Source organism: Trichosurus vulpecula, chromosome 3 (assembly GCF_011100635.1).
Source record: "Trichosurus vulpecula isolate mTriVul1 chromosome 3, mTriVul1.pri, whole genome shotgun sequence".
Classification (NCBI taxonomy): domain Eukaryota; kingdom Metazoa; phylum Chordata; class Mammalia; order Diprotodontia; family Phalangeridae; genus Trichosurus; species Trichosurus vulpecula.
The window spans coordinates 125,006,310-125,033,934 of record NC_050575.1 but is presented as its reverse complement, the minus strand read 5'-3'; the positions used below and the strand labels follow the sequence as shown (position 1 = coordinate 125,033,934).

Genomic DNA, 27,625 nt, shown 5'->3' with positions numbered 1-27,625 from the left:
GTGACCCCCTTTGGGGTTTCCTTGGCAAGGAGACTGGAGTATCTCCTGCTTATTTTACAGATGAGGAAACTGAGGCAAACAGGGTTAAATGACTTGTCTAGGGTCACACAGCTAATAAGTGTCCGAGGCCAGATTTGAAATCAGGAAGATGAGTCTTCCTGACTCTGGGCCCAGTGCTCTAGCCATTGTGACACCTAGCTACCCCTACCTTTATTTTACCTCTCATGATTCCTTTGTGTTTTAGCCAAACTAGGTTTTCTCAGATTCTCCCAGATTATGCCTTCCTACATCCACACCTTTGCTTTATGTGAGCCTAGTCTAGTCATCATCCCCTTGTCCTCTTGCCCATCCTTTAAGGTAATCCAAGTCCCACCTCTTCCACAAAACCTTTCCTGACCACCTTAGTGGGGGCTATAATGTAGTAAAAAGAAATTTGGAGTCAAAAAACCTTCGGCAAAACATTGGTCTCTTTTGGTCTTAATTTCCATATCTACAAAATAAGAGAATAGACTGGATGACCTCCAAGATCCCTTCTAGCACTTAGCACTGTGACCTTCTGACACAGGTTCACATGACCTTAAGCAAGTTATATCATCTCTCAGAGCCTCTGACTTCTATGACATGGAAAGAATAATACCTGTGCTGCCTACCTCCCAGAGTCAACATGAAAGTTAAAAGTTAAAAAATAAGCATTCTGCTTTGTAAACCTTAAAGCACTGTATGAATGCCAGATATTCATGGGACCGTACATTTAACATCTGTAAGAGACCTTAGAGATCCTCTAGTCCCGGAGTTCTAAACTTTGTGTATATGTCATGGACCCCTCTTTGAAAGTCTGATGAAGCTTATGGACCCCCTCTCAGAGTAATGTTTTTAAATGTGTAAAATAAAATATGTAGGATCACAACGAAAACCAATTATATTGAAAAACAGTTATCAAAGTATAAAAAAAGTTCATGGACCCCAAGTTAAAGAACCCCTGATTTAGTCCAACCCCTTCTTTTGTAAATGAGAGAAATGTGAATTGTCCGAGATCAGATAGACATGACAGCACAGCTGAGATTATGACTCAGATCTCCTGACTCCCAGTTCCACATCTTTTTACTCACAATTGCTGCCTCTGTAACAAATGTTAGCATCTCTTCTACTTGTTTGGTGTCAATGGAAGGGATTTGTTAGAATGGATAAAGGATAAGTGGAGAGTTCTCTTTGGTAAATTATTGCTCCTGCTGTGGGTTTGACACTTCTATTTTCTACCTGTCAGAAAAAGTAACTTTATACCAGTGGTCAGTTAGACTTTCCTTTTTATACTCCATTAACCCAAAGAGCAGGGTAGGCAGAACTCACATCAACTAGCTGGCAGTCGGTACAGGGAACATTGATATGATAATTAAATAAAATACAGAATCATCACTAATGATGTTGAAAATTTGCAATCAAAATTACTGTGATGCCTTTGGGAAGACTAGAACAAGAAAAATATGGAGTCAGCCATTTAAACAACAAGGTCTCGCAGTCTGAACTGTCAATGAATCCTGCCACATTTTGTCTGAGACTTGGTAAGAGGATGCTGACATGCTTTGAAGGCTCTCCCTGGGAAGTAGTCAGTGTTGTATGAACTGATGTCCTAGCAAACATTGCTTGGGAAAGAGCAGATTAAGCTATGTAATTTGAGTGCACCCATACACAGTTGCCCTAAAATAACAATAATTTAGTATTTCTCTGAATCAGTGAGCTTGCTGTCTTTGGTACCCCTTCACCACTGTAAATCCGAAACCTTCACATCTTATCTAGTGCAATTCATGTCCATGTCTTTCACTGGATCCTCCATATAAAATTTCTTCCACACACTAAAGGCCTTCCTTTGGTTCTTTTTAATGTTTTGTGATAGCAGTGCACCAAAAACCATAGAATACCGAAACCTAATGAAATCTGCTACATTGGGGTAGGCTGCCCAAGGCTGCTGTGGATATAATATAGGAATCATTATTTGATCCCCAAACTAAGCGAAGTATAAACAAAGTGCTATGAGATATACAAGAGGAGAAAGGTTATTTCTGACTAGGAGAAACAAAGTGGGTTTCCTTGGGAAGGTAGAATTACAGCTTGCCCTTGAAGAATGGGTATAATTTCAACCAAGAGAAATGAATAGGTGTGGCAGGGCAAGACATTCCAGGTACAGGGAATGACTTGAGCAAGTGCACAGTGGTACAGTTATTCAGTTTGTCTATAATGTATTGTGCACATGAAGAAGGACCCATAGTATGAGATAGATCTGAAAAGGTAGGGTAGTCCCAAGGTCTTGAATGTCAAGCTGATTTTTTAGACTTTATTCAGTAGGCACTAGGGAGCTACTGAAGTTTTTTGAGCAGGAAAGTTAGCTGTGCAGATCACACCTGTGCTTTTAGGAAGTTAGTCAGTCAACAAGCATTTGTTAAGTGCTTACTACGTTTGAGGCTCTGTGCCAAGTGGGATACAAAGAAAGACAAAAATAGTGCCTACCCTCAATAAGCTCACATTCTAGCGAGAGATAAAACATGCAAACAACTATGTACATACAAGATATGCATTGGGTAAATGGGAGGTAATCTTAGAAGAAAAGTACCACAGTGGAGTGGGCATTCAGGTGAGGGAAGGTGGGAGACCACGAAAGGTCTCTTAGAGAAGTTGAGATAGGAGCCAAGTCTGGAAGGAAGTCAAGGAAGCCAGGAGGCAGAGATGAAGAGGGAGAACATGCTAACGATGGAGAACAACCAAGGAAGAGACACAGACAGGAACTAGCAGTGTCGTGAAGGAAAGGGGACTAGGGGTGCTTAAACTAGTTAGGAGAATATTTTAATAGTACAAGTGAGCCATGATAGGGTCTGGGGCTAATATAAAAGGATTTGTTCTGTGAAGTTTGGATTCAGTCAAAGGGCCACACTTGAGAACCTAGAGGGCCACATGTGACCTCAAGGCCGCAGGTTCCCCACCCCTGGGACAGAGGTGGGGCAACTGAATGGGGGAAAAACAAACTGAATAAATACAAAGGGTGAACTAACAGAACTCACTAATTGATTAAACATGAGGAGTAGAGAAAGAGGAGAACCAAAGATGAGTCTGAGGCATATAGCCTGGTTGGCTAAGAGAATAGAAGTATCATTACCAGAAATAAGTCAGAGGTCAAATCAAATCAAAGCATTTATTAGGGGTTTATTTTAGGGGCCAGACTTTTAAGTACAGATTTAGAGGAGGAGATAAGGAATTTGGTTTTAGAACATTAAATTTGAGGTACCCCTGAGACACAGGAGCTAGGAGCAGGATTATCACCTTGGATTCCATTTAATTTTATCTTTTCATTTTACAGATGAGAAAAATGAGACCCCCATATATGATATCTGGCAGATCTAGAGCTTCAGAGAGGGAGGTCACTAAACCGCTATGTGCTCTTTGAGTCCTTAGGAACATCTGCCTACTCAGGTCCTTTTCAAATAGCTTTTATTAGGCCAATTCCATAACAACAATCATCTCCAAAACCCCTTCATCAACCCAAGAGGAAAAGAAGGGGGTATGGGCTCAGCTCACTGCTAAGTGTTTAGGGGAATATAGAAGATTTTCTTGCTTATATAAAAATCCTTAGATGACAGATTGAAAGACTGGAGAAACTCAAAAGCCTTGAACACTCCCGTATGTAAAATCGGCTCTTGGGACTCACCTGTGGAGCATTTTAAACCTGAAATTGCTTCTGGACAGCAATAGTGTCTTCAGTCTATGCAAATGATACACTGTTATCGTTTGATCATCCGAGCATGTACCGTCAGCTGCCTCAGCTTTAACATCAGAGCCAGGGAGCGTTCCATGCCTCGAGCTTTGGGATTTGTCTTTTCTTCTGCCTCTGAGAGACTGATCAGTATAGAAACCAAGGCAGATGAACAGTGAAGACATGGGCACATCTGTTGAAAAGGAATGCTGTTCCTCTGAGACTGTAATGTGGACAGATGTATGGGGACAAACAGACACCATCACCAAGACAAATTGGTTAACTCCATCAACATCTTCACAAAACACATCTATTGGTGAAAGGGATTGTAAACTGAGAAGAATAGAATTTTATCCTTATTTAGCCTTTATCTCTGGCATAGAACACTCTTTGGCTTCAGTGTTAAAGTTTAAGCAATTGGCAGTGTATGCTTGCATGATTATAACATTTAATCTCCACCTCCAGGAAGCCTTCTCCATCTGATTCCCCTCCTCTCTCCAGAAGTTAGTAATAACGGCTTCCATTGACATAATGCCTTGAGTTTTGCAAAACATGCACATACACACATAATACATATATTACTTGTGTATGTGTACATATGTACACGTACACAGATATGCATGCGTACACATACACATACATACACAGGTTTGTCCATCACAACAATCCTGTTAGGTAGGTGCTATACATAACATCTTGCTTTATACTTCTATGATATACTTGTCATGCAATATTGTATATTATAGTTATCTGTATTCTCTCTTATCCCCCTCTTAAAGTGTAAGTTTAACACCCAACAGTCTTGTACACACAAAAGGAACTAAATAAATATTTTTATGAATGAATGAGTTGACCAATCCATCACCCCATCACCAGAAGTATAAAACTTGCATTCATAAAAGGCTACATGGTATTAAAAAAATCTATAGAAATCTCACAGAAACCATAGGGCTCTTATAGATCACCTAGTCTAGTCCTCCCTTTTACACAGAGTAAACTGAAGCCCAGAGAGGAAAAATAAGTTCCCCAAAGTCACACAGCTAGTACAGCAGAATCTAGGCTAGACTCAGGCTTGTTAAATGCAAAAAGCACTGGAATTATAATCAGAAGCCCAGGAGTTGAGTCCTAACTCTTCCACTTCTTAGCTATGTGGCCTTAAGGAAGTCATTTCCTCTCTTTGATCCTCAGTTTCCCATCAGTTAAATAGGAATAGTACTTCATGCCCTGCCTCTCTCCCTCATAGGTCTATCAAGGAGGATCAAAAGAGAAAACAGATGCAAAAGTGTAACCATAAAGCATCTCCCAAATTAGGCTCTTGATGATCTTGTCCAAAATCGTGTTGTGAGAAAAGGACTTTATAAACTCTAAAACACAAAAACATGTAAACTACAAGCATTATTATTGAAGTACTTCAAAAGATCCACAAATACTCTCTCTCTAACACTGTTGGTTTCAACCCTTCCATGTAACCAAGAAAGTGCCACCCTGGTGTCCATCTTTCTGGTGATGAATATATCCATACTTAGGCTGGTCGTTGAGACTGTGTTCAAGTCCTATCCAGCTCTCTAGAATATATTGGATCTTGTGTTGTACTGGAATGATCTTCAAGAACCCAGGGTCGCCTTTACACCATGATATGTTATTAGAAGAGAACTTTGAGGGAAGGTGATGATAAGGATGATAATGTGTGTAGTGAGTAGTATGTTGATGATAAAGGAGGTTTATTGTAATAATAGTAATTATAATGATGTTGATGGTGGTAATGGTGTTGGTGGTGAAGATGATGATTATGAGGGTAATAGTGGTGACAGTGCTATTGCTTGTAATAGTGATAGCATTGATAATGATGGTGTTAATGATAATGTTGATGTTAAAGATGATGGCTGCTTTCAGCCTATCACTGCTCTTGCTCGGATTACTCCCACAATAACACATCTCCTAAATATCTACACAGGAACTGCAAACTCAGTAGCAGCACCTTCTCAATGGCATCTGTAGATATTCTATATATTGACATAACAAGAAGGTGGAACTCGATGGGCCTTGAACAGAAGGAATCAGGTAATCCTTTTTTTTTTTTAATTCTCTTTCATAGACTGGAATGCCAAATAAGGGAGCTCTCTCCTTTCTAGGGATGCTTACTAATAATACTTCAGTGGGGAAAAACTCAACCAAAGATAAAGGGAAAAAATAGCCTCTAAGGGGAATTCTGTCATTTCTATTTCTAAGAGATAGTAGACAGGGTGAGGATTAACTTTCATAATGCAAAAAGTGACCCTCAAGAAGTAAAGACCTGCTGGATTCTTTGTATCCCTTACATTCCCATTAGCAGAACAAACCCTATATATACGCAAGAGTTAGTGATCACCTTTGTGCTAAATTCCTGCATAAAAGCCAGGAAATGCCTTATTGAAAATTTCCTTTACTTCTGAGCAGAAAAGATGAACATCACCTAGGATATTTCAGAGTGAAAACAATGGAACAGTCATCATGACCCTAGCCAACAGAGAACAGTTTCAGAAATATTCTTTCCTATCTCTTCCACCAAGGGGGATATCTCTTGTTGGTAACACAGCAAATGCCTTCACATCACATTTCGGCTATTAGCACACCCATACCACAAAATTCTTTCTTTCTGGGAAATTCTCTTATTTTGTCCCATATTAATGTCTGCCCTTCAATGTTGTTTCTCCTGCTGGCTATCACCATTAGCATTACTCTGCTCAGTGAGAAGGGGAGCTGGTACCTTCAGTATTTTGACAATGAGCATGATTGAAAATTCGGTTGCTCACTTCCAGGGGTGGAGCCAAGATGGCAGCTGGAAAGCAGGGACAGAGTCCCTCCAAAAACCTATAAAAAATAGCTCTGAACCAATTCTAGAACTGCAGAACCCACAAAACAGCAGAGGGAAGCAGGGCTCCAGCCCAGGACAGCCTGGATGGTCTCTGGGTGAGTTCTATCCCACACGGAGCTGGGAGCTGAGCAGAGCCCAGCGTGAGCGGCTTGGACCAACCAGACCAGGAGCCAGGTGGAGCGGGCCCTAGTGCCCTGAATCAGTGAGCTGCAGCAGTTACCGAACTTCTCAACCCACAAACACCAAAGACAACAGAGAAGGTTAGTGGGAAAAGCTGCAGGAGTGGAAGGAGTTCGAGGTTTGGCCACCGCCCCTGGGGCAGTGGAGGTGGGACAGCTACAGCTGCTGTTGCTTCTGGCTCCAGGCCCACCTGGTGGGAGGAATTAAGTGGTGGATCAGAGCAGGAGTGCACAGCCTGCTGAAGATCTAAGCCCAGACTGGGTTGGGGGTTCTTGGGGAAGGAGGAGTGCTGGTGTGGCAGAGCTGGCGCATCCCCCCCAAACGTGGAACATGGAACTCTTTAGTCTACAAGCAGTCGTACCCTCTGAAAAACTCAAGGGTCAAGTTAGTTGGTTGGGAATATGGCCAGGCAGCGAAAACACACCCAGATTCAGTCTCAGACTTTGGAATCTTGCTTTGGTGACAAAGAAGACCAAAACATACAGCCTAAAGAAGACAACAAAGTCATAGAGCCTACACCAAAAGCCTCCAAGAAAAACATGAACTTTCCCAGGCCGTGGAAGAGCTCAAAAAGGATTTGGAAAAGCAAGTTAGAGAAGTAGAGGAAAAATTGGGAAGAGAAATGAGAAGGATGAGAGAAAACCATGAAAAACAGATCAATGACTTGCTAAAGGAGACCCAAAAAAATACTGAAAAATACACTGAAGAAAACAACACCTTAAAAAATAGACTAACTCAAATGGCAAAAGAGCTCCAAAAAGCCAATGAGGAGAAGAATGCCTTGAAAGGCAGAATTACCCAAATGGAAAAGGAGGTCCAACGGACCACTGAAGAAAATACTACCTTAAAAATTAGATTGGAGCACGTGGAAGCTAGTGACTTGATGAGAAATCAAGATTTTATAAAACAGAAGAAAAGGAATGAAAAAATGGAAGACAATTTGAAATATCTCATTGGAGAAACCACTGACCTGGAAAATAGATCCAGGAGAGATAATTTAAAAATTATTGGACTACCTGAAAGCCATGATCAAAAAAAGAGCCTAGATATCATCTTTCAAGAAATTATCAAGGAGAACTGCCCTGATATTCTAGAGCCACAGGGCAAAATAGAAATTGAAAGAATCCACCGATCGCCTCCTCAAATAGATCCCAAAAAGAAATCTCCTAGGAATATTGTTGCCAAATTCCAGAGCTCCCAGATCAAGGAGAAAATACTGCAAGCAGCCAGAAAGAAACAATTTGAGTATTGTGGAAACCCAATCAGAATAACCCAAGATCTGGCAGCTTCTACATTAAGAGACCGAAGGGCTTGGAATACGATATTCCGGAGGTCAATAGAGCTAGGATTAAAACCCAGAATCAAAACTGAGTATCATGTTCCAAGGCAAAATATGGGCTTTCAATAAAATAGAGGACTTTCAAGCTTTCTCAGTGAAAAGACCAGAACTGAATAGAAAATTTGACTTTCAAACACAAGAATCAAGAGAAGCATGAAAAGGTAAACAAGAAAGAGAAATCATAAGGGACTTACTAAAGTTGAACTGTTTTGTTTACATTCCTACATAGAAAGATGATGTGTATGATTCATGAAACCTCAATATCATAGTAGCTGAAAGGAATATGCATATATATATATATGTTTATGTATATATATATGTTTATGTGTATATATATAAGTGAATGTGCATGTATGTGTGTGTGTATATATATATATATATATATATATATATATAGAGAGAGAGAGAGAGAGAGAGAGAGAGAGGACACAGGGTGAGTTGAAGTTGAAGGGAAGATATCTAAAAGAAATAAAATCAAATTAAGGGATGAGACAGGAATATACTGAGAGAGGGAGATAGGGAGAGATAGAATGGGGTGGATTATCTCGCATAAAGGTGGCAAGAGGAAGCAGTTCTGTGGGAGGAGGGCAGAGGGCAGGTGAGGGGGGAATGAGTGAATCTTGCTCTCATCAAATTTGGCCTGAGGAGGGAATACCATATATACTCAATTGGGTATCTTACCCCACAGGAAAGAAGAGAGAAGAAGATAAAAAAGGGGGGGATGATGGAGCGGAGGGCGGATGGGGGTGGAGGTAATCAAAAACAAACACTTTGGAAAGGGGACAGGGTCAAGGGATAAAATTCAATAAAGGGGGATGGGTTGGGAAGGAGCAAAATATAGTTAGACTTTCACAACATGAGTATTGTGGAAGGGTTATACATAATGATACACATGAGGCCTATGTTGAATTGCTTGACTTCTTAGGGAGGGTGGGTGGGAAGAGAAGAGGGGAGAGAACTTGGAACTCAAAGTTTTAAAAACAGATGTTCAAAAACAAAAAAAAAGTTTTTGCATGCAACTAGAAAATAAGATACACAGGTAATGGGGCATAGAAATTTATCTTGCCCTACAAGAAAGGAAGGGAAAAGGGGATGGGAGGGGAGTGGGGTGACAGAAGGGAGGGCTGAATGGGGATCAGGGCAACCAGAATATATGTCATCTTGGAGTGGGGGGAGGGTAGAAATGGGGAGAAAATTTGTAATTCAAACTCTTGAATTTTGTGATTGATTTTGTGAAAATCAATGCTGAAAACTAGATATGTTAAATAAATAAATTTGAAAATTCGGTTGCTAACCCTGCTCGTTGGCTCTAGAGTAAGAGTAATGATTACCCAATTCATCCCCCTCCTCTTGTCTTTGCTTCTGAAACAAGAGCCAAATTCACTGAATAATGCAATCCATTGGCTCAACAAGGTGAGAGCCTCTATCACAAGGCTGCAGTTGGCAGCTAGCTTATGGTCTTTGCATTGGCAGTAGGGAGAGAGACTGGAGATCCAGCTCCTTCAGAGTAAGTATCCTGATTAATTATCATGTGAGGACTTAGAGCTCTTGTGTCACAATTACACACTGAAATTTCTGCTGATGCCTTCATAAAAGCCAAAGAAGTGTTTGGCTTCAGAGCTGAATACAGACGGTAGGTGGATTCTGCAATGGGAAAAGGCCAGGATGAGGGGGAGGGGAACAGAGTGGAATTATTAAATATTGAAATTGATCAGGAGCTGCAGTAGGAAGCTATTTATCATGTTTATTGCTTCCCACCAACATTACCATCTGGCCCATTGTTCATTCGGGATTAGCTTTTCAAGTTCTGCTTGCATCTTAAATTGCTCTGTAGTAGGAGCCCTAGCTTAGCATTGTCCAGGATATGTTTTCCTGGGGTGAATTTTTTTCAGGGGGTCTGCTAGTATATTTTCACTTTTGCTGACCCAGATGAAGAAATGAAAAAAGTGCTTATTTTTAGCACATTCTGACAAGCAGAATCATGGGTTGTAAATAAGGTAGCTCAACATTCCTGTGAGGTACAGAGTAGAAATACTGTGATCACCCCAATCTTACAAATAAGGAAACTTTGGACAAGAGGGGTAAAGTAATTTGTTGACAGTCACACAAACAGTAAGTATTACAACCCAGGCTGTCCAACTCCAAATTACAGTGTGTCAACACCCCTCTACTGCCATATTTTTCTAAGACCATTCATTCTTTCATTCAGCAAACACTGATTCAGCACTTAATATATTCGATACACGTACAAATATCAAGAATACTCAATCCCTATCCTATAAAAATTGTTACCTAGTAAGAGTGATAAAACATGTAGACAGAAAAATATCATATAAATGAAAATTTGATTCTAATTTTATTGTAGGATAATGACTAGAATTTGGAGTATATAAAAGGAATTCAAAATGCTATGAGAGCATATGAGGGAGAAATTGGGTAAGACTTCATGGAAGGGGCAGTATTTGGGCTGGGCCTTGAAAGACGAGTAGGCTATCAATAAGCAGATTTGAGCTTTGAACATTTGAATTCAGCAAGCCTTACTTTAGTAATAAAGCCCTGAGATCTTCATGGAAAGGCATCACTTGGGAGCCAGCCAAGTTATTATCTTCGGTTTAGAGGACAAAAGAGAAAATTTGTTTCTGGATGTTATCTGCAGCATAGCTGGTGACTACAGTGTCAGATGAGACCAAAAAGTGTGAAGGACTCTCTTAGGCCGAAGTCAGGGAACTTTGGGTACAACTGACTTTGTGGCTAGCACACTAATACAAACTTCAATGATTTTGCTTTCCTCCGATTATGAAATGAAGAGAGAAAGCATTTGACTACTCTGAAATGGAAAGCAAAGGAGTTACTGATAGTGGTGGGAACCTGGTTTTCATGCTCCCTGAGAAGAATGATGTTGAAGCTTAGGAATAGAATATTGCTAGAGCTAGAAAGAAACATAGAATTAAGTACCTACTATGTGCCAGGCACTGTTCTAAGTGTTGGGGATATTAAAAAAAAAAAGCTAAAAGACAGTCCCTGCTCTCAAGTAGTTCACAGTCATAGAGTATAGAGTTAGGTCACAGAATGTTGGAACTCAAAGGGTTCTTAGAATATAGAATCATAGAATATCAGAGCTTTAATCATTTAGTCTAATAAACCCCTTTATTTTATAGATAAGAATGCTGAGCCTAAGAAAAGAGAAGTGACCGCCCAAGGTAATAAGTAGAGTTAGTGGCCAAACTAGAACTAGATCCTAGCTCTGCTGATCCCAAGTCCAAAGATTTAATCATAGATTATAGCTTTAATGCTGGAAAGGATTTAGAGGCCATCAAGACCAATCCTCTTATTCTACAGATAGGAAACTGAGCCCCAGAAAAGTTAAATGATTTACCCAGTGTTACATAACCAGTCAGTGTCTAAGACAGGATTTTAACTTGGGTCTTCCTAACACCAAGCCCAGTTCTTTATTATTCACTATCTTTCCTTTCTGCCTCAGTGTCTGTCACTAAGATGGCTGCCCTTTATTAGGGTCAATAGAAAGCCATAGTCTTGTCTTCAGACTCTCAGGGGTTAGATCAGAGTACTAACAATCTTGTGTTTATATGGAACTTGATGGTTTTCAAAGTGCTTTCATGTCCATTATTTAATTTGAGTTTTATCACAGTCATGGGGGGGAATGGTAAGCTGGGCAAATATCACCTCCGTTAGACAGATGATGAAATTGAGTCTTGGAGGAGTAATTTTGTTGTTCAGTCATTTTTTTTTGGCTGCATCCAGCTTTTCATGACCCAATTTGGGGTTTTCTTGGCAGATACTGGAGTGGTTGCCATTTCCTTCTCCAGCTCATTTTATAGATGAGGAAAATGAGGCAAACAGGGTTAAGAGACTTCTCTAGAGTCACACAGCTAGTAAGTGTCTGAGGCCAGATTCAAACCCAGGAAAATAAGACCTCAAGCCCAGTGCTCTATCCCCTGCACTACCTAGCTGCCCTAGAGGGGTAAAATGACTTGCTTAACATGACAGGGCTAAGCAATGACAACACCAGAATTGGAATCCAGATCTCCTGACAACTGTTCATTCAATATTTCTTCAAATGAAAACAAATCTGAACCAAAGATACCAGTAGATAAGTAGTAACAATTTTACCTTAGGACCATCTGCTTTAGGGAATGGATTCAAGGATATTTTTTAGAGGAAATTGTTTATAATAGAAATTTTCTTATCTAAAGCATTCAATTTTCTTACCCTTAATTTTTCAACTTATTTGGTAATCAGAGATTTCCAACAATTTAATTGACTGCCTCATGAGACAATGAGCTCCCCTTCATTGAAGGTCTTCAAGTGAAGGCTGGATTATCACTTCTCAGGGATGTTGTAAAGTACATTTGTGTTTCAAGGAAGAGTTGGTCCACTGTAGATGGTCTCTGAGGATGCTTCTAGCAGTCTAGATTCTGTGTTCTAATACAGTATTTCTAAAGTATATTTCAGTCCTAACTTCCAGCTCTGTTTGTGTTCTAATATTCTTTGTTCTAGCTCTCATGTCCTATGTGCTAACATTTATACTCTAAGAATTCTTCCAGATCTAGCATTCTATATTCTAAGCTTTTTTTCCAGCTCTAAGATTCTACAATTCTATGATCCTAAGCATCATATCAAAACCACTATCTGTTTACCTATCCTCCAACACTTCAAAATACAGTTTTGAAGTGCTAATGATGCTCTTATCTCCCTATCTTAGCAAAGCTGCAAATGCATAGTTGGTCACTTACCTTTTTGACCTGTCCTGTTTTCAACCTGGGCCAGTTTGACCCTCCTTAAACAACCTAGTGGCTCCCTGCCATTGGGGCTCATTGTATTGGTGCCAGACTTTATGTGGACACCCAAGGAGCTTAGCACACTGTAGCTCAGAATTCTTAAGCTCAAGCAATCCACCAGCCTCAGCCTTCCCAGTAGCAAGGATTACAGATATGTACCATTATACCTAGCATGTATGTTTCATGTATGTTTTCTTCTTGATAGCAACACAGAACTTCAGTCAACCCTAAATATTGATATCTAAGTATTAATATTGATAACTGAGTAGGCCCTTAATGTTTGATACCTGTTTGAATGAAAATAAACTTGCCTGGGGAGACAGAGATGATTGAATAGCATCTAGGTTATGGAAAAGAGATATTTAAAAGGCAAGCAAATGCACAAAATGACACACTTGGAAAATATAGTGCCATTAAACAATATCCTCACTTATTTTCTGTTAGAATATTAATAAGTACTTTGCATCCTGATGAAATTTAATAACATGTAATCCTGTACACTCTGGTATGCCAATGTCATTGTAATTTTTTTTATTTTTAAAAAATGGATGTGATGAGATTTTAATTTCCAGTCAAAACAAAAAAACCAAATGAGGACATTATTAAATAAACTAGGGATTCAAAGCCCTTGACTACACATCATCAAATAAACACATCTAATTATCAGTGTTATGCAGATCTTGCATGAGCATTTCATATACCAAATATATTTCACCACTGAGATGCATCTCTTTGAGGAGAATCTCTGTTCTCTTGGTTAAGAAACTGTACCCAGAGAGCAAACACCTAGAGTCAGTCAAAAGAGCTGCTTTTGGAATTCTGAATCCTCCATTTAATAGCTGCAAAATATTGAGCGACATCATCTTTCTGATATTCTATTTCTTTTATGAAATAGGGATGGTAAGAATTGCATTCCATAATTTACAAGGGGGGTATGAGGGTTAAAGTATGTCTTGACAGAGTGCTGGATTTGGAAGCAGAGGCCCTGGGTCAGCTCTGCTGCTTGATGCATGGGTGGCATTGAGCAATGGATTTAACCTCTCTAAGCTTAAAATAATATGGGAGGGGGGGAAATGGAGTGACAGGAAGGCTGCTGTAACTGATGTCTTAAGATCCCTTCTGGCTCTGACTATACATATATATGGATATATATATATAATAAAGCAATATACATGAATGTATGTGCAAGCCATTGTTATTATTACTATTATCATAACTAAACAGTAATTAGATTTTCCAGCTTTTGGACTTCTCAAGAGAATAATTAAGAGAGATAGCTTTCTGCTTAGTGGGTACAATGCAAAAACATCATGTTCTGCACAGCAGACCACTGGATAATGGTTGAAAATTTTGCCTGAAACTGTTTGATATTCTGAAGACAGCCTAAAGTACCCTGGTGGTAACCCGTAGAGAAGTGTACTTCAGATGTGAGAAGTATAATAATAAAAATAACTCTTTCTTCAGTACTCTAATGTTTACAAATCACTTTCCCCACAGCAACCCTGTGAGGTAAGTAGTAATATGCTGGATGGGTACACCCTCAGCCCTCTAAACTTTGCTTAGAGTGACCAGACGTGATGTTGCTGCTCATGAGTCTCTGTCTACTTTGTAGCATTCCTCTCTGAGACATTTTTGTCTGCGTCACAAATCCTGATTCCTAAGACTGCCAGAGTTAAGGGAAAGAAATAAGGATGAAGTATTGCCCATGAAGAATGTAAGATGTGCTCAGTAAAGGATGTTGCTGTTCTGAGCCCTTAAACTACAATTACAAAAAACTCCCTCCTCAACTCTGTATTATTTGCAAAATAGACACATGGGAGAGAGATGTCACTGAATTCACAGATTCTCAGAATCATGTAACATTAGAGCCAGAAAGGACCTTGTAACATAGACTGTTGATCATGTAACATTAGAATAATATTCGGAGCCAGAGGGGACTTTGGAATATAGAATGGACCACAGAATCTAGGATGTCAGAAATTGAAGGGACGATCTAGAAAAGGGGTTCTTAACCTAGGGTCTGTGAACGTTTAAAAAAATTAATAATTATTTCATTCATAATTGTTTTTCTTTGTACTCCTATTTTAATTTGTTCATTTAAAAACATTATTCTAAGTAGAGGTCCACAGTCTTCACCAGACTGCCAGAGGGGTCCATGACACAAAAAAGCTTAAAGATCCCTGATCTAGAACAACTCCTTTGCTGTACACTGATTCTGCATTAGACAGTGATGTCACAGTCTTTCTCAAGAGAAGATGAATGAACAGAGAGGTAACATGCAGAACAACACAACAACAAAAAGTATGGACTTCTTTTGATTTAGTGAACTTATTTCTACCCATACAATTAATCAGTACAATTAGAGGAAATATTTTCCCCGAATTATCCAGATTATTAGTCCTATTTCCAAACTTTTTGCCAATTCAATAAGTGCATATTATTGCGTAGTGACTTTCCATCTACTTTTTACATCATTGATGTCATAGCCAGCTAACTATTGTGTTCCAACTTGGATCCACATTGACTATAAGCTATTTGATCAACAACTATGTTCTGTTTTTGTTTCCCTTTCTGATTCACTACATATACTTAGGCAAACTACCCAACTTTTATGTGTTTTCTTCATCTGGCATGAAACTACGTTGAAATGTACTTGGCAAACAATGTATTGAATGAAGCATTCAAAAACATTTCAATTTTAAGTTTTTAGTTGTCACATATACTTATGTGTATGTGTATATATATACCATCTCCTTTAAAATACATAGCTGAGGTCGACTTCCAGGAGCAAAGCCAAAATGGCAGAGTAGAGAAGCACTCAGCTGAGTTCTTCCAATATTCTCCTTTAAACAACTTTAAAATCATGACTCAAATTGAATTCTGGAGTGGCAGAGCCAACAAAAGGTCAGAGTGAGACATTCTTCCAGTCCAAGACAACAAAAGAAGTCAGAAAGAGAGATCTGTGACACAGAGAAGGAAGCTGGCCTGGAACCCACATGGGTCAGACACCAGTGGTAAGACTAAGTGGTGGTGGCAGAAGCAGCAGCAGCAGTTTCAGGAACTCTCAAGCCAGAGATGATAAGGGGGCCTAGCCTGGCAGGTTGTCAGAAAGACATTACAGGTTACCTCAGTGCTAGCACTGGATTCAGAACCAAACACCATTTGGCAATTGAGGGAGTGGATGCCCTGAGGGGCAGCATTGTTTCTGGCCCCAAGGGATCAGGGACCCTGAAGGACACCATTATTTCCAGTACCAAGGGAGGAGGTACTCTGAGGAGCAGTATCAATTGCAATCCCATGGGATGGATCAGAGGCCCTTCCTGGATAAGGACCAGAATGCATACCAAGTGAGCAGTGACTACACTTCTCTGTGGAACACACCAACATAGAAGCACTGAAAACTTCCAAGCCCCCAGAACTAGCTCTCAAAACAGCAGTGTGAAAAAACGTGAAGTGTGAGACACAGCTCCTCCCCATCTCATGCTGGGAACAGAGCCAAACATTAACATAAAGTTCAAAATCAAGAAATAGGATGGGAAAGTGAGCAAACAAAAATAAATAACCTAACCATGAAAAGCTACTATGGTGACAGGGAAGATCAAGACACAAACTCAGAAGAAGACAATAAAGTCAAAACAGCTGTACAAGCAAAGCCTGAAGGGGGAAAAATTTTGAATTGGACACAAGCCCTACAAGAATTCCTGGAAGAGATAAAAAAAAATAATTTCCAACATCAGAGCAGTGGAGGAAAAATTAGGTAAAGAAATTAAAACAAAGGAAGAAAATGATTAAAAAAAAAGACAATTAATACCTTGGTAAAAGAGGCACAAATAAGTACTGAAAAAATAACACCTTAAAAAAAAAGAATTTGGGACAGCTAGGTGGTGCAGTGGATGGAGCACCACCCTGGAGTCAGAAGGACCTGAGTTCAAATCTGGCATCAGACACTTGACACTTACTAGTTGTGTGACCTTGGGCAAGTCACTTGACCCTGCCTTGCCTTAAAAAGAATTAACCAAATGGAAAAAAAAGGTACAAAAATTCAGTGATGAAAACAACTCCTTAAAAAGCAGAATTGGCCAAATGGAAAAAGAGGTGCAAAAGCTCACCGAAGAAAATAATTCCTTAAAAATTAGAATTGGGTGAGTTGGAAGCTAATGACTTCATGACACATCGAGAAACAATAAAACAAAGTCAAAAGAAAGAAAAATAATAGAAGAAAATGTGAAATATCTCATTGGGAAAAAACCACTGACCTGGAAAATGGATTGAGGAAAGATAATTTAAGAGTTATTGGATTACCCAAAAGCCATGATGAAAGAAACTAGACATCATATTTCAAGAAATTATCAAGAAAAAGTACCCCAATGTCCTATTACCAAAAGGTAAAATAGAAAGTGAAAGAATCCACTGATCACCACCTGAAAGAGATCCCAAAATGAAAACTCCCAGGAATATTATAGCCAAATTCTAGAGCCCCAGGTCAGAGAGAAAATACTTCAAGCACCAAGAAACCATCCAAATATCATGGAGCCACAATCAGGATCACACGAGATTTAGCATCTGCTATGTTAAAGGAACAGAGGGCTTGGGATATAATATTCTGGAAGGCAAAAGAATTGGGATTACAACTAAGCAAAACTGAGTATAAGCCTTGAAGGGGAAAAATATGAATGTTTAATGAAATAAAGGACTTTCAAGCATTCTTGATGAAAAAAACTAGAGCTGAATAGAAAGTTTGACTTTGAAATACAAGACTCAAGAGAAGCATAAAAAGGTAAACATGAAAGTGAAATTATAAAGGACTCAATAAAATTAAATTGTGTTCCTCAATATAGGGGAAGATGATACATGTGTTTTCTAAGAACTTTATCATTATTAGAGCAGTTAGAAGGATTTTACATAGAAAGAGGGTGTGGGAGTGACTCACTTAAGTTGGGATGATATTTTAAAAAATGAATATACAAAAAAGAGTAATGCCCTGGGAGGAAGAAGGAAGGGAGAGGAAGAATGGATAAAATTATCTCACATAAAAGAAGTGTGCAAGGAAGAGCTTTTAAAGGTGAAGGGCAAAATGGGAAGGGGCAGGCAATGCTTGAACCTCACTAAGTAATAAAAGGGAAGGAGTAATAAAAGTGAAGGCAAATAAAAGAAAACAGTAATCAGAAGTGAAACAGACTTTAGAGGAGGGAGAGCATAAAAAGAGAAGTATAAACAAAAGAAAATAGGATGGAGGGTAATGCACATTTAGTAATCATAACTGTGGATGTGAATGGGATGAATTCATTCATAATATGGAAGGGGATAGCAGAATGGATTAGAAACCAGAATCCAACAATATAGTGTTTCCAGGAAATACACTCAAAACAGGGAGACACACAGTTAAAATAAGGGGCTGGAGCAGAATCTATTGTGCTTCAGCTGAAGTAAAAAAAAAAAAAAGGCAGTGGTAGCAATTATAATCTCAGACAAAGCAAAAGCAAAAATAGACCTAATTAAAAGGGATAAGCCAAGAAACTACATCTTGCTAAAAAAAAAGAAAGCACCATAGACAGTAAAGTAATACTAATATTAAACACATATACATCAAATGGCATAACATCCAAATTCTTAAAGGAAAAGTTAAATGAATTATAAGAAGAAATAGACAGTAAAACCATACTAGTGGAGGACCTCAATTTTCCCCTCTCAGAGCTGGATAAATCTAAGTAAGAAAGTGATCAAGGTGATGTATAGAATCTTAGAAAAGTTAGATATGATAGACCTCTGGAGAAAACTGAATGGGAATAGAAAGGAGTGTACCTTTTTCTCAGCTGTATATGGCACCTTCACAAAAATTGACCATGTATTAAGGCATAAAAATTTCGCAACCAAATGCAGAAAATTAGAAATATTAAATGTGCCCTTTTAAGACTGTAATGCAATAAAATTACATTTAATAAAGGGCCATATATTAAAAGCTAATTTGGAAACTAATCCTAAAGAATGAATGGGTCAGAGACCAAGTAATAGAAACAATCAGTCTCAAAGAGAAAGACAGTGAGACAACATTCCAAAATTTGTGGGGTGTAGTCAAAGTGGTACTTAGGGGAAAATCAATATCTCTAAATGTGTACATCAATAAAAGAGAGAAAGAACACATCAATAAACTAAGCATTCAACAAAAAAAAGCTACAAGAAAATTTTAAATTCCCAATTAAATACCAAAAGGAAAATCCTAAAAATCAAAAGAGACATTAATAAAAGTAAAAACAAAAACATTGAACCAAGAAATAAAACTAGAAGCTGGTTTTATGAAGAAAAATAAACCACTGTTTAATTTGATTTAAAAAAGAAAGAAAACCAAATTGCTAGTATCAAAAATGAAAAGAGTGAACATGCTACCAATGAAAATGGATTCTGCCCAATTATATACCATTAAAGCTGACAAAGTGAAATGGATGAATATTTACAAAAATATAAGCTTCCCAGATTAACAGAAGGAGAAATAGAATACTTAAATAGCCCTATTTTACAAAAACTAATTGATCAAGCCATAATTGAGCTCCCCAAGAAAAAATCCCCAGGATCACATGAATTCACAAATGAATTCTACTAGACATTTAAGGAACAATTAATCTCAGTGCTATTTAAACCATTTGAAAAAATCAGTAAAGGAGTCCTACCAAATGCCTTTTATGATATAAATATGGTTTTGATACCTAAACCAGGGAGAGAAAAAATAGAGAAAAAAATTATGGATCAATTTCCTCAATGTATATCAATGCAAAAAAATTTTTAATAAAATATTTGCAAGGAGATTATAGCAATATGTCACAAAGATCATATACTACAATCAGGTGAGATTTATACCAAGAATGCAGGGCTGGTTTAATATTAGGAAAATAATTGACCATATCAAAAATCATATGATTATATCAATAGATGCAGAAAAAGCCTTTGACAATATGCAACATCCACTTCTAGTAAAAACACTAGAAAGCACAGGAATCAATGGAACCTTTCTTAAAAATAAGTAGTATCTATCTAAAACCAAGAGGAAACATTACCTTTAATGGGGATAACTTTGAAGCCTTCATAACGTTAGGGGTGAATCAAGAATGTCCATTGCCACAATTATTCAATATTATACTAGAAATGCTAGTTATAGCAATAAGACAAGAAAAAAAAGTTTAAGGAATAAAAATAGGCAACAAGGGGGAAAAATCTATCACTCTTTGCAGATGATATTATGAAAAAACCCTAAAAAATCAACTAAAAAACTATTTGAAATAATTAACAGCTTCAGCAAAGTTGCATTTTATATGCACGATATAAAATAAAACAACATAAATCATCAGCATTTCTACATACTACCAACAAAATCCTGCAGAAAGAAATAGAAAGAGAAATTACATTTAAAATAATGGCAGACGACATAAAACACTTCAGAGTTTACCTGCTAAGACAAACCCAGGGATTATATGAACACAACTACAAAAGACTTCACTCAAATAAAGACAGATCTAAACAACTGGAGAAATATTAATTGCCCATGGATAAGCCAACCAATATAATAAAAATAATAATTCTACCTATGTTATTCAGTGCCATACAATAAAACTACCAAAGAATTATAAAGCTAGAAAAAATCATAACAAATCCATTTGCAAAAACCAAAAACCAAAATTAAATCAATTTTTAAAATGTTAAAGTGGTCTAGCAGTTCCAGATTTCAAACTATATTACAAAGCTGTTATCATCAAAACAATCTGGTACTGGCTAAGAAATAGAGTAGTGGATCAATGGAATAGACTAGGTATATCATACATAGTACTAAATGACCATAGTAATGTAGTGTTTGATAAACCTAAAGATCCAAGCTTTGGGGGTAAGAACTCAACGTCTAACAAAAATTACTTGGAAGGAGCCAAGATGGCGGCTGGTAAGCACGGACTAGAGTGAGCTCCGTACCCGAGTCCCTCCAAAACCTATAAAAAATGGCTCTGAACCAATTCTAGAACGGCAGAACCCACAGAACAGCAGAGGGAAGCAGGGCTCCAGCCCAGGACAGCCTGGATGGTCTCTGGGTGAGGTTTATCCCACACGGAGCTGGGAGCTGGGAACGGAGTGGAGCAGAGCCCAGCCTGAGCCGCGTGGACCATCCAGACCAGAAGCCGGGCGGAGGGGGCCCTAGCGCCCTGATGCAGTGAGCTGCGGCAGTTACGAGACTTCTCAACCCACAAACACCAAAGACAGCTGAGAAGGTTAGTGGGAAAAGCTGCGGGAGTGGAAGGAGTTCGTGGTTCGGCTTCCAGCCCCTGGGGCAGCGGAGGTGGGGCAGCTACGGCTGCTGCTGCTTCCGGCTCCAGGCCCACCTGGTGGGAGGAATTAAGTGGCGGATCAAAGCAGGAGTGCAACAGCCTGCTGAAGATCTAAGTCCAGTCTGGACTGGGGGTCCTTGGGGAAGGAGGAGTGCGGCTCTGACAGAGCTGGCACCTCCCCCCCAAACGTAGAACATAGAACTCGTAAGTCTACAAGCAGTCATACCCCACTGAAAAACTCAAAGGTCAAGTTAGTTGGCTGGGATTATGGCCAGGCAGCGAAAACGCACCGAGACTCAGTCTCAGACTCTGCATTCTTTCTTTGCTGACAAAGAAGACCAAAACATACAGACAGAAGAAATTAATAAAGTCAAAGAGCCTACAACAGAAACCTCCAAGAAAAACATGAACTGGTCCCAGGCCATGGAAGAGCTCAAAAAGGATTTGGAAAAGCAAGTTAGAGAAGTAGAGGAAAAATTGGGAAGAGAAATGAAAAGGATGCGAGAAAATCATGAAAAACAAGTCAATGACTTGCTAAAGGAGACCCAAAAAAATACTGAAAAATACACTGAAGAAAACAACACCTTAAAAAACAGATTAACTCAAATGGCAAAAGAGCTCCAAAAAGCCAATGAGGAGAAGAATGCCTTGAAAGGCAGAATTAGCCAAATGGAAAAGGAGGTCCAAAAGACCACTGAAGAAAATACTACTTTAAAAATTAGATTGGAGCAAGTGGAAGCTAGTGACTTTATGAGAAACCAGGATATTATAAAACAGAACCAAAGGAATGAAAAAATGGAAGACAATGTGAAATATCTCCTTGGAAAAACCACTGACCTGGAAAATAGATCCAGGAGAGATAATTTAAAAATAATTGGACTACCTGAAAGCCATGATCAAAAAAAGAGCCTAGATATCATCTTTCAAGAAATTATCAAGGAGAACTGCCCTGATATTCTAGAGCCACGGGGCAAAATAGAAATTGAAAGAATCCATCGATCGCCTCCTCAAATGGATCCAAAAAAGAAATCTCCTAGGAATATTGTCGCCAAATTCCAGAGCTCCCAGATCAAGGAGAAAATACTGCAAGCAGCCAGAAAGAAACAATTTGAGTATTGTGGAAACCCAATCAGAATAACCCAGGATCTGGCAGCTTCTACATTAAGAGATCGAAGGGCTTGGAACGCGATATTCCGGAGGTCAATGGAGCTAGGATTAAAACCTCGAATCACCTACCCAGCAAAACTGAGTATCATGCTCCAAGGCAAAATATGGATTTTCAATAAAATAGAGGACTTTCAAGCTTTCTCAGTGAAAAGACCAGAACTGAATAGAAAATTTGACTTTCAAACATAAGAATCAAGAGAAGCATGAAAAGGTAATCAAGAAACAGAAATTGCAAGGGACTTACTAAAATTGAACTGTTTTGTTTACATTCCTACATGGAAAGGGGACATGGATGATTCATGAGACCTCAGTATTAAGGTAGCTGAAGGGAATATGCATATATATATATATATGTTTATGTATATATATAAGTGAATGTGTATGTATGTATATATCTATGTGTATATATATGTGTGACACAGGGTGAGTTGAAGATGAAGGGAAGATATCTAAAAGAAATAAAATGGAATTAAGGGATGAGAGAGCATCATACTGAGAGAGGGAGATAGGGAGAGATAGAATGGGGTGGATTATCTCACATAAAGGTGGCAAGAGGAAGCAATTCTGTGGGAGGAGGGGAGAGGGCAGGTGAGGGGGGGATGAGTGAACCTTGCCCTCATCAGATTTGGCCTGAGGAGGGAATACCATACATACTCAGTTGTGTATCTTACCCCACAGAAAAGAAGAGGGAGGAAGAAAAAAAATAAAAGGGGTGGGATGATGGAGGGGAGGGCAGGTGGGGGTGAAAGTAATCAAAAACAAACACTTTGGAAGGGGGACAGGGTCAAGGGAGAAAATTCAATAAAGTGGGATGGGTTGGGAAGGAGCAAAATGTAGTTAGTCTTTCACAACATGAGTATTATGGAAGGGTTATACATAATGATACACATGTGGCCTAGGTTAAATTGCTCAACTTCTTAGGGAGGGTGGCTGGGAAGGGAAGAGGGGAGAGAATTTGGAACTCAAAGTTTTAAAATCAGATGTTCAAAAACAAAAAAAAAAGTTTTTGCATGCAATTAAAAAATAAGATACACAGGCAATGGGGCGTAGAAATTTATCTTGCCCTACAAGAAAGGAAGGGAAAAGGAGATGAGAGGGGAGGGGGGTGATAGAGGGGAGGGCTGACTGGGGAACAGGGCAACCAGAATATACGCCATCTTGGAGTCGGGGGGGAGGGTAGAAATGGGGAGAAAATTTGTAATTCAAACTATTGTGAAAATCAATGCTGAAAACTAAATATGTCAAATAAATAAATTTAAATTAAAAGTAAAAAAATAAAAATAAAAAAAAATACAAAAAAAAAATTACTTGGAAAACTTGAAAGCAGTTTGTCAGAAACTAAGCATAGATCAACATCTCACAGCACATACCAAGATAAGGTCAAAATGGATGTATGATTTAGACATAAAAAATGTACCTCTCAGGTCTATGAATAAGGAAAGAGTTCATGACCAAACCAGAGATAGAGAGATTAAAGGAAGTAAAATAGGTATTTCTGACCACACAAAACTAAAAAACTTTTGCACACACAAAACAAATGCAGCCAAAATTAGAAGGAAAATAGGAAACTGGGGGAGGGGGAGGGGGGAATTGCAACAAGTTTCTCTGATAATGACTTCATTTCTTGAATATATAGGGAGCTGAGCCAAATTTATGAAAATAAGAGCCTTTCCCCAATTGACAAGTGGCCAAAAGATGTGAAAAAACAGCTTTCAGGAGAAGAAATCAAAGATACCAGTAGTCACATGAAAAAATGTTCTGAATTACTATTAGAGAAATGCAAATTAAAACAACTCTGAGGTACGACCTTATACTTGTCAGAATGATTAACATGACAGAAAAGGAAAATGCTAAATGCTAGTTGGGATGTAGAAAAGTTGGGACACAAGTGCACTTTTTGGTGGAGTTGTGAACTAGTCCAACTGTTCTGGAGAGCAATTTGGAACTACATCCAAAGGGCTATAAAGTTATGCATATCCTTTGACCCAGCAATATCACTACTAGATCAGTATCCCAAAGAAATCAAAGAGAAAAGGACCGATTTGTACAAAAATATTTATAGCAGCTCTTTTTGTGGTATCTAAAATTGGAAATTAAGGGGATGCTCATCCATTGGGGAATGGCTGAACAAGTTATATTCTGTAATTGTGATGGAATACTTTATAAGAAATAATGAGCAGGATGGTTTCAGAAAAACCTAAGAAGATTTATATGAACTCATGCAAAATGAAGAGAGCAGAACCAGGAGAAAATTGTACACAGTAGCAGCAATATTGTGAGGATGATCAACTATAAAGACTTAGCTACTCTGATCAAGACAATGATCCAAGACAGTTTCAAAGGACTCATGATGAAAAATAATACCTACCTCCAGAGAGAGAACTGATGAACTATGAAGGCATATTGAAGCATACTTTTTCTTTTTTTAATCTTTGTTTGTGTTTTCTTTTGCAACATAGCTAATTTGGAAATACGTTTTGCATGACCTCATTCATATAATCAAAATCAAACTGCTTGCCTTCTTAAAAGAGTGGGGAGGGACAGGAAGGAGGGTGAATGTGGAACTCAAATTTTTTTATGATTGTTAAAAATTGGAAAATATTTAACAAAATAAAAATCATTTAAAAAATAAAATACATAGCTGCTGTCTATAAAGAGGCTTTAAAGAATATGCTATTGCCAATTACATTTTTCGACCTTGAAGCTATCTTGAAATTATAAGACATAGAATTTTAAAGCATGAAGCATAGACTGTTAGAGCTAGAAGGGACCTTAGAACTTAGCCCAAAGAATATTTAGAATATTTAGAACATAAAATGTTGATGTGAGATCATGGATGAGGCTTTGAAAAGGAGCACAAGTGGTCAAACAATGACAAGTGAAGCAGTTTATTACAGTCATACATATGTATGGTCTCATGAGTAAGCACAAGGTCATAGTGTAGGTGTACAGTGGGATTCTTACCCTGGTCAAGAGCACAGAGCTCTGGGTTGCACTGCCTTTGTATCTTCTTGTTGTTGTTGCTGGGCAGATTCATAGGGACTTGTGTGGGAGGGGAAGTCAATGGGAGGCCCAGACTATAACACCTCCCTCCCCACCCCCTTTATTGATCACAAGGACATTGTGATTAGGAAAACTTGCCAACCTTGCATGCCTGAACTAGATTAAATTTGCTAAACTGATTGTGATCAGGAGAGCATTGCATTCCTTTCCTAAATGAAATTGCTTGAACCAGTATTAAGTACATAGGAACATATTACATAGTGGTACATAGGCAAGTCAATCAGGGGTCAAACATGGAGTCTCTTCTATCAACTAGAATCTGGCAATAGGCCAATAAAGTTAAAATACTCAATATAGAATGTGAGAGCTGGAACTGGACCTTTGAACAACAAAAAAGTTAAAATCCAGAAATTTTGAGCCAGACGGTGACCTGAGAGACCATCTACAACTTAGGTGGTGCTTTACAACTCCCTCACTTTACAAATCAGGAAACAGACATCCTGGAAAGAAATTTCATTCATCCATGGTCATGCAGTATATGTAAAAATAGCTACAAGGAGATTGATCCAACATGCACATAAGAGGCATTTAATAAATGTTTGTTTAGTTGAATCATTGTGGGCCTGTGACAAATAGTGCCTGGTTGTCATGTTTGTATCCAGGCTTTTGGAATCCTCTTTAAAAGAACCTGAAGATCCACAGCTCATTCTGAGCTCTTTGTTCCCATCAGTCTCCATGTATCTTTAATAGTTCTTATAATTTGAGGGGAGGAAGAATGATAACCACTAGGGATAACAAGGGAGGCTTCATGGGCACAGTGGTACTTGAATTGGGCCTTGAAGGAAAACAATGATTATAAAACTCAGAGATCTATCTTCCAAACAATATAATTTATGTAATGCTCTCTCTGTGTCTCTCTGTCTCCGTCTCCGTCTCTCTCTCTCTCTCTCTCTCTCTCTTTCTCTCTCTCTCTCTCTGTGTCTCTCTCTCTGTATATATGTATATATGTAATATATATGTAATACATATATTCTATGATGTAAGTTTTCTTCCAATCTTCTAAAAATCTGTTATATCATCTAACATTGTATTCTAACATCCTATATTTTAAGGTATCTTCTTTCATCTAAGGTGTCCTCTAAATCTAACATTTTATATTCTAAAGCAGGGGTGGGGAACCTGTGGCCTCGAGTTCTGTGAAGTTTGAATTCAGTCAAAGGGCCATACTTGAGAACCTAGAGGGCCACATGTAGCCTCAAAGCCACAGGTTCCCCACCCAATATTCTCCAATATTGCTCCAATATTCAGAAGATTTTATCTTGTGTGCTTGTATCTTTTTTGTTTGTTTTCCTGCTAAATAAATTAATCTTCATCCACCATATATATTCAAAGAACCTAAAATACATGGAATTAGAGGAAAGATTCTAGAGAGCAACAGCAAAATGACAAGAGCATGTAGGTCTGAGATAATTCTTTTTTATTGTTTGTACTTGTATCTTTTTTGCTTCTATCTGCTAAATAAATTAAGGCTGTCTTCTTACATCAGACCAGAGAACCTAGTTACCAGGAAAGTAGAGGGAAGCATTTGGAAATCAGTAGCAAGGTGAAATAAGGTGGCTCTTTGCATCCTATGTCATGTCTTGCAAATAGACAGTTTCTCACAAGAGGTAGGCCCAAGAATTAGCTAGGAGAGCTACTAAAAATCAAACAGTTGACTGTGGTACTTGCTTTAATCAAGCAAAGGAGGGCAAGGAAAATTTGACTGTGACCTGCAAAAAGTGTGCTATGTTTCTGCCCATACAATGTAAAGCTTACATATGTTTAAAGCCTTTTCCCTAAAGCAGAAAATGAAATGATTGGAGGAATGCAGTTCTTCAGGTGGTGAGAGAGAAGGAAGTGTTCTTTGAAAAAATGATCGTAGGAAGAAGAAGTATCAGTGTTGGTGACTCCCTGATGAGGAACATGAAGGCAAACTCCTCATCAAGTCAGTTTGTTAAAGATAGGCCTGCCATCTTCCTGGGGCATGTAACCAGGGCATGACAAAAAACATTCTGAGCGCTGACGGTTCAGTCACTTCTGGTGACTCATGTAGGGACAAATTGTGCCAACAGAAGGGACCTAGAAAGCCTTACTAAAGATTATGACATCCTAGGCAAAAAGCTGAAGATCTGGGGTGCAGGGCTGGTATTTTCGTCACGTATACTGATTGAATTTAGAGGATTCAGAAAACAAAGTCATATT

General features: G+C 38.6%; 1 protein-coding gene across 2 annotated transcripts in view; it reads left to right on the top strand.

Annotated features, from left to right (window-relative positions):
• TTLL11 (tubulin tyrosine ligase like 11) overlaps nt 1-27,625 on the top strand; it is a 255,439-nt gene that overhangs the window by 202,424 nt on the left and 25,390 nt on the right. For both annotated transcript variants that reach the window (XM_036750193.1, XM_036750194.1), the window contains one exon: nt 5,694-5,800. In XM_036750193.1, the coding sequence (XP_036606088.1) occupies nt 5,694-5,800 (107 nt within the window). The remainder of the gene's footprint in view (nt 1-5,693; nt 5,801-27,625) is intronic.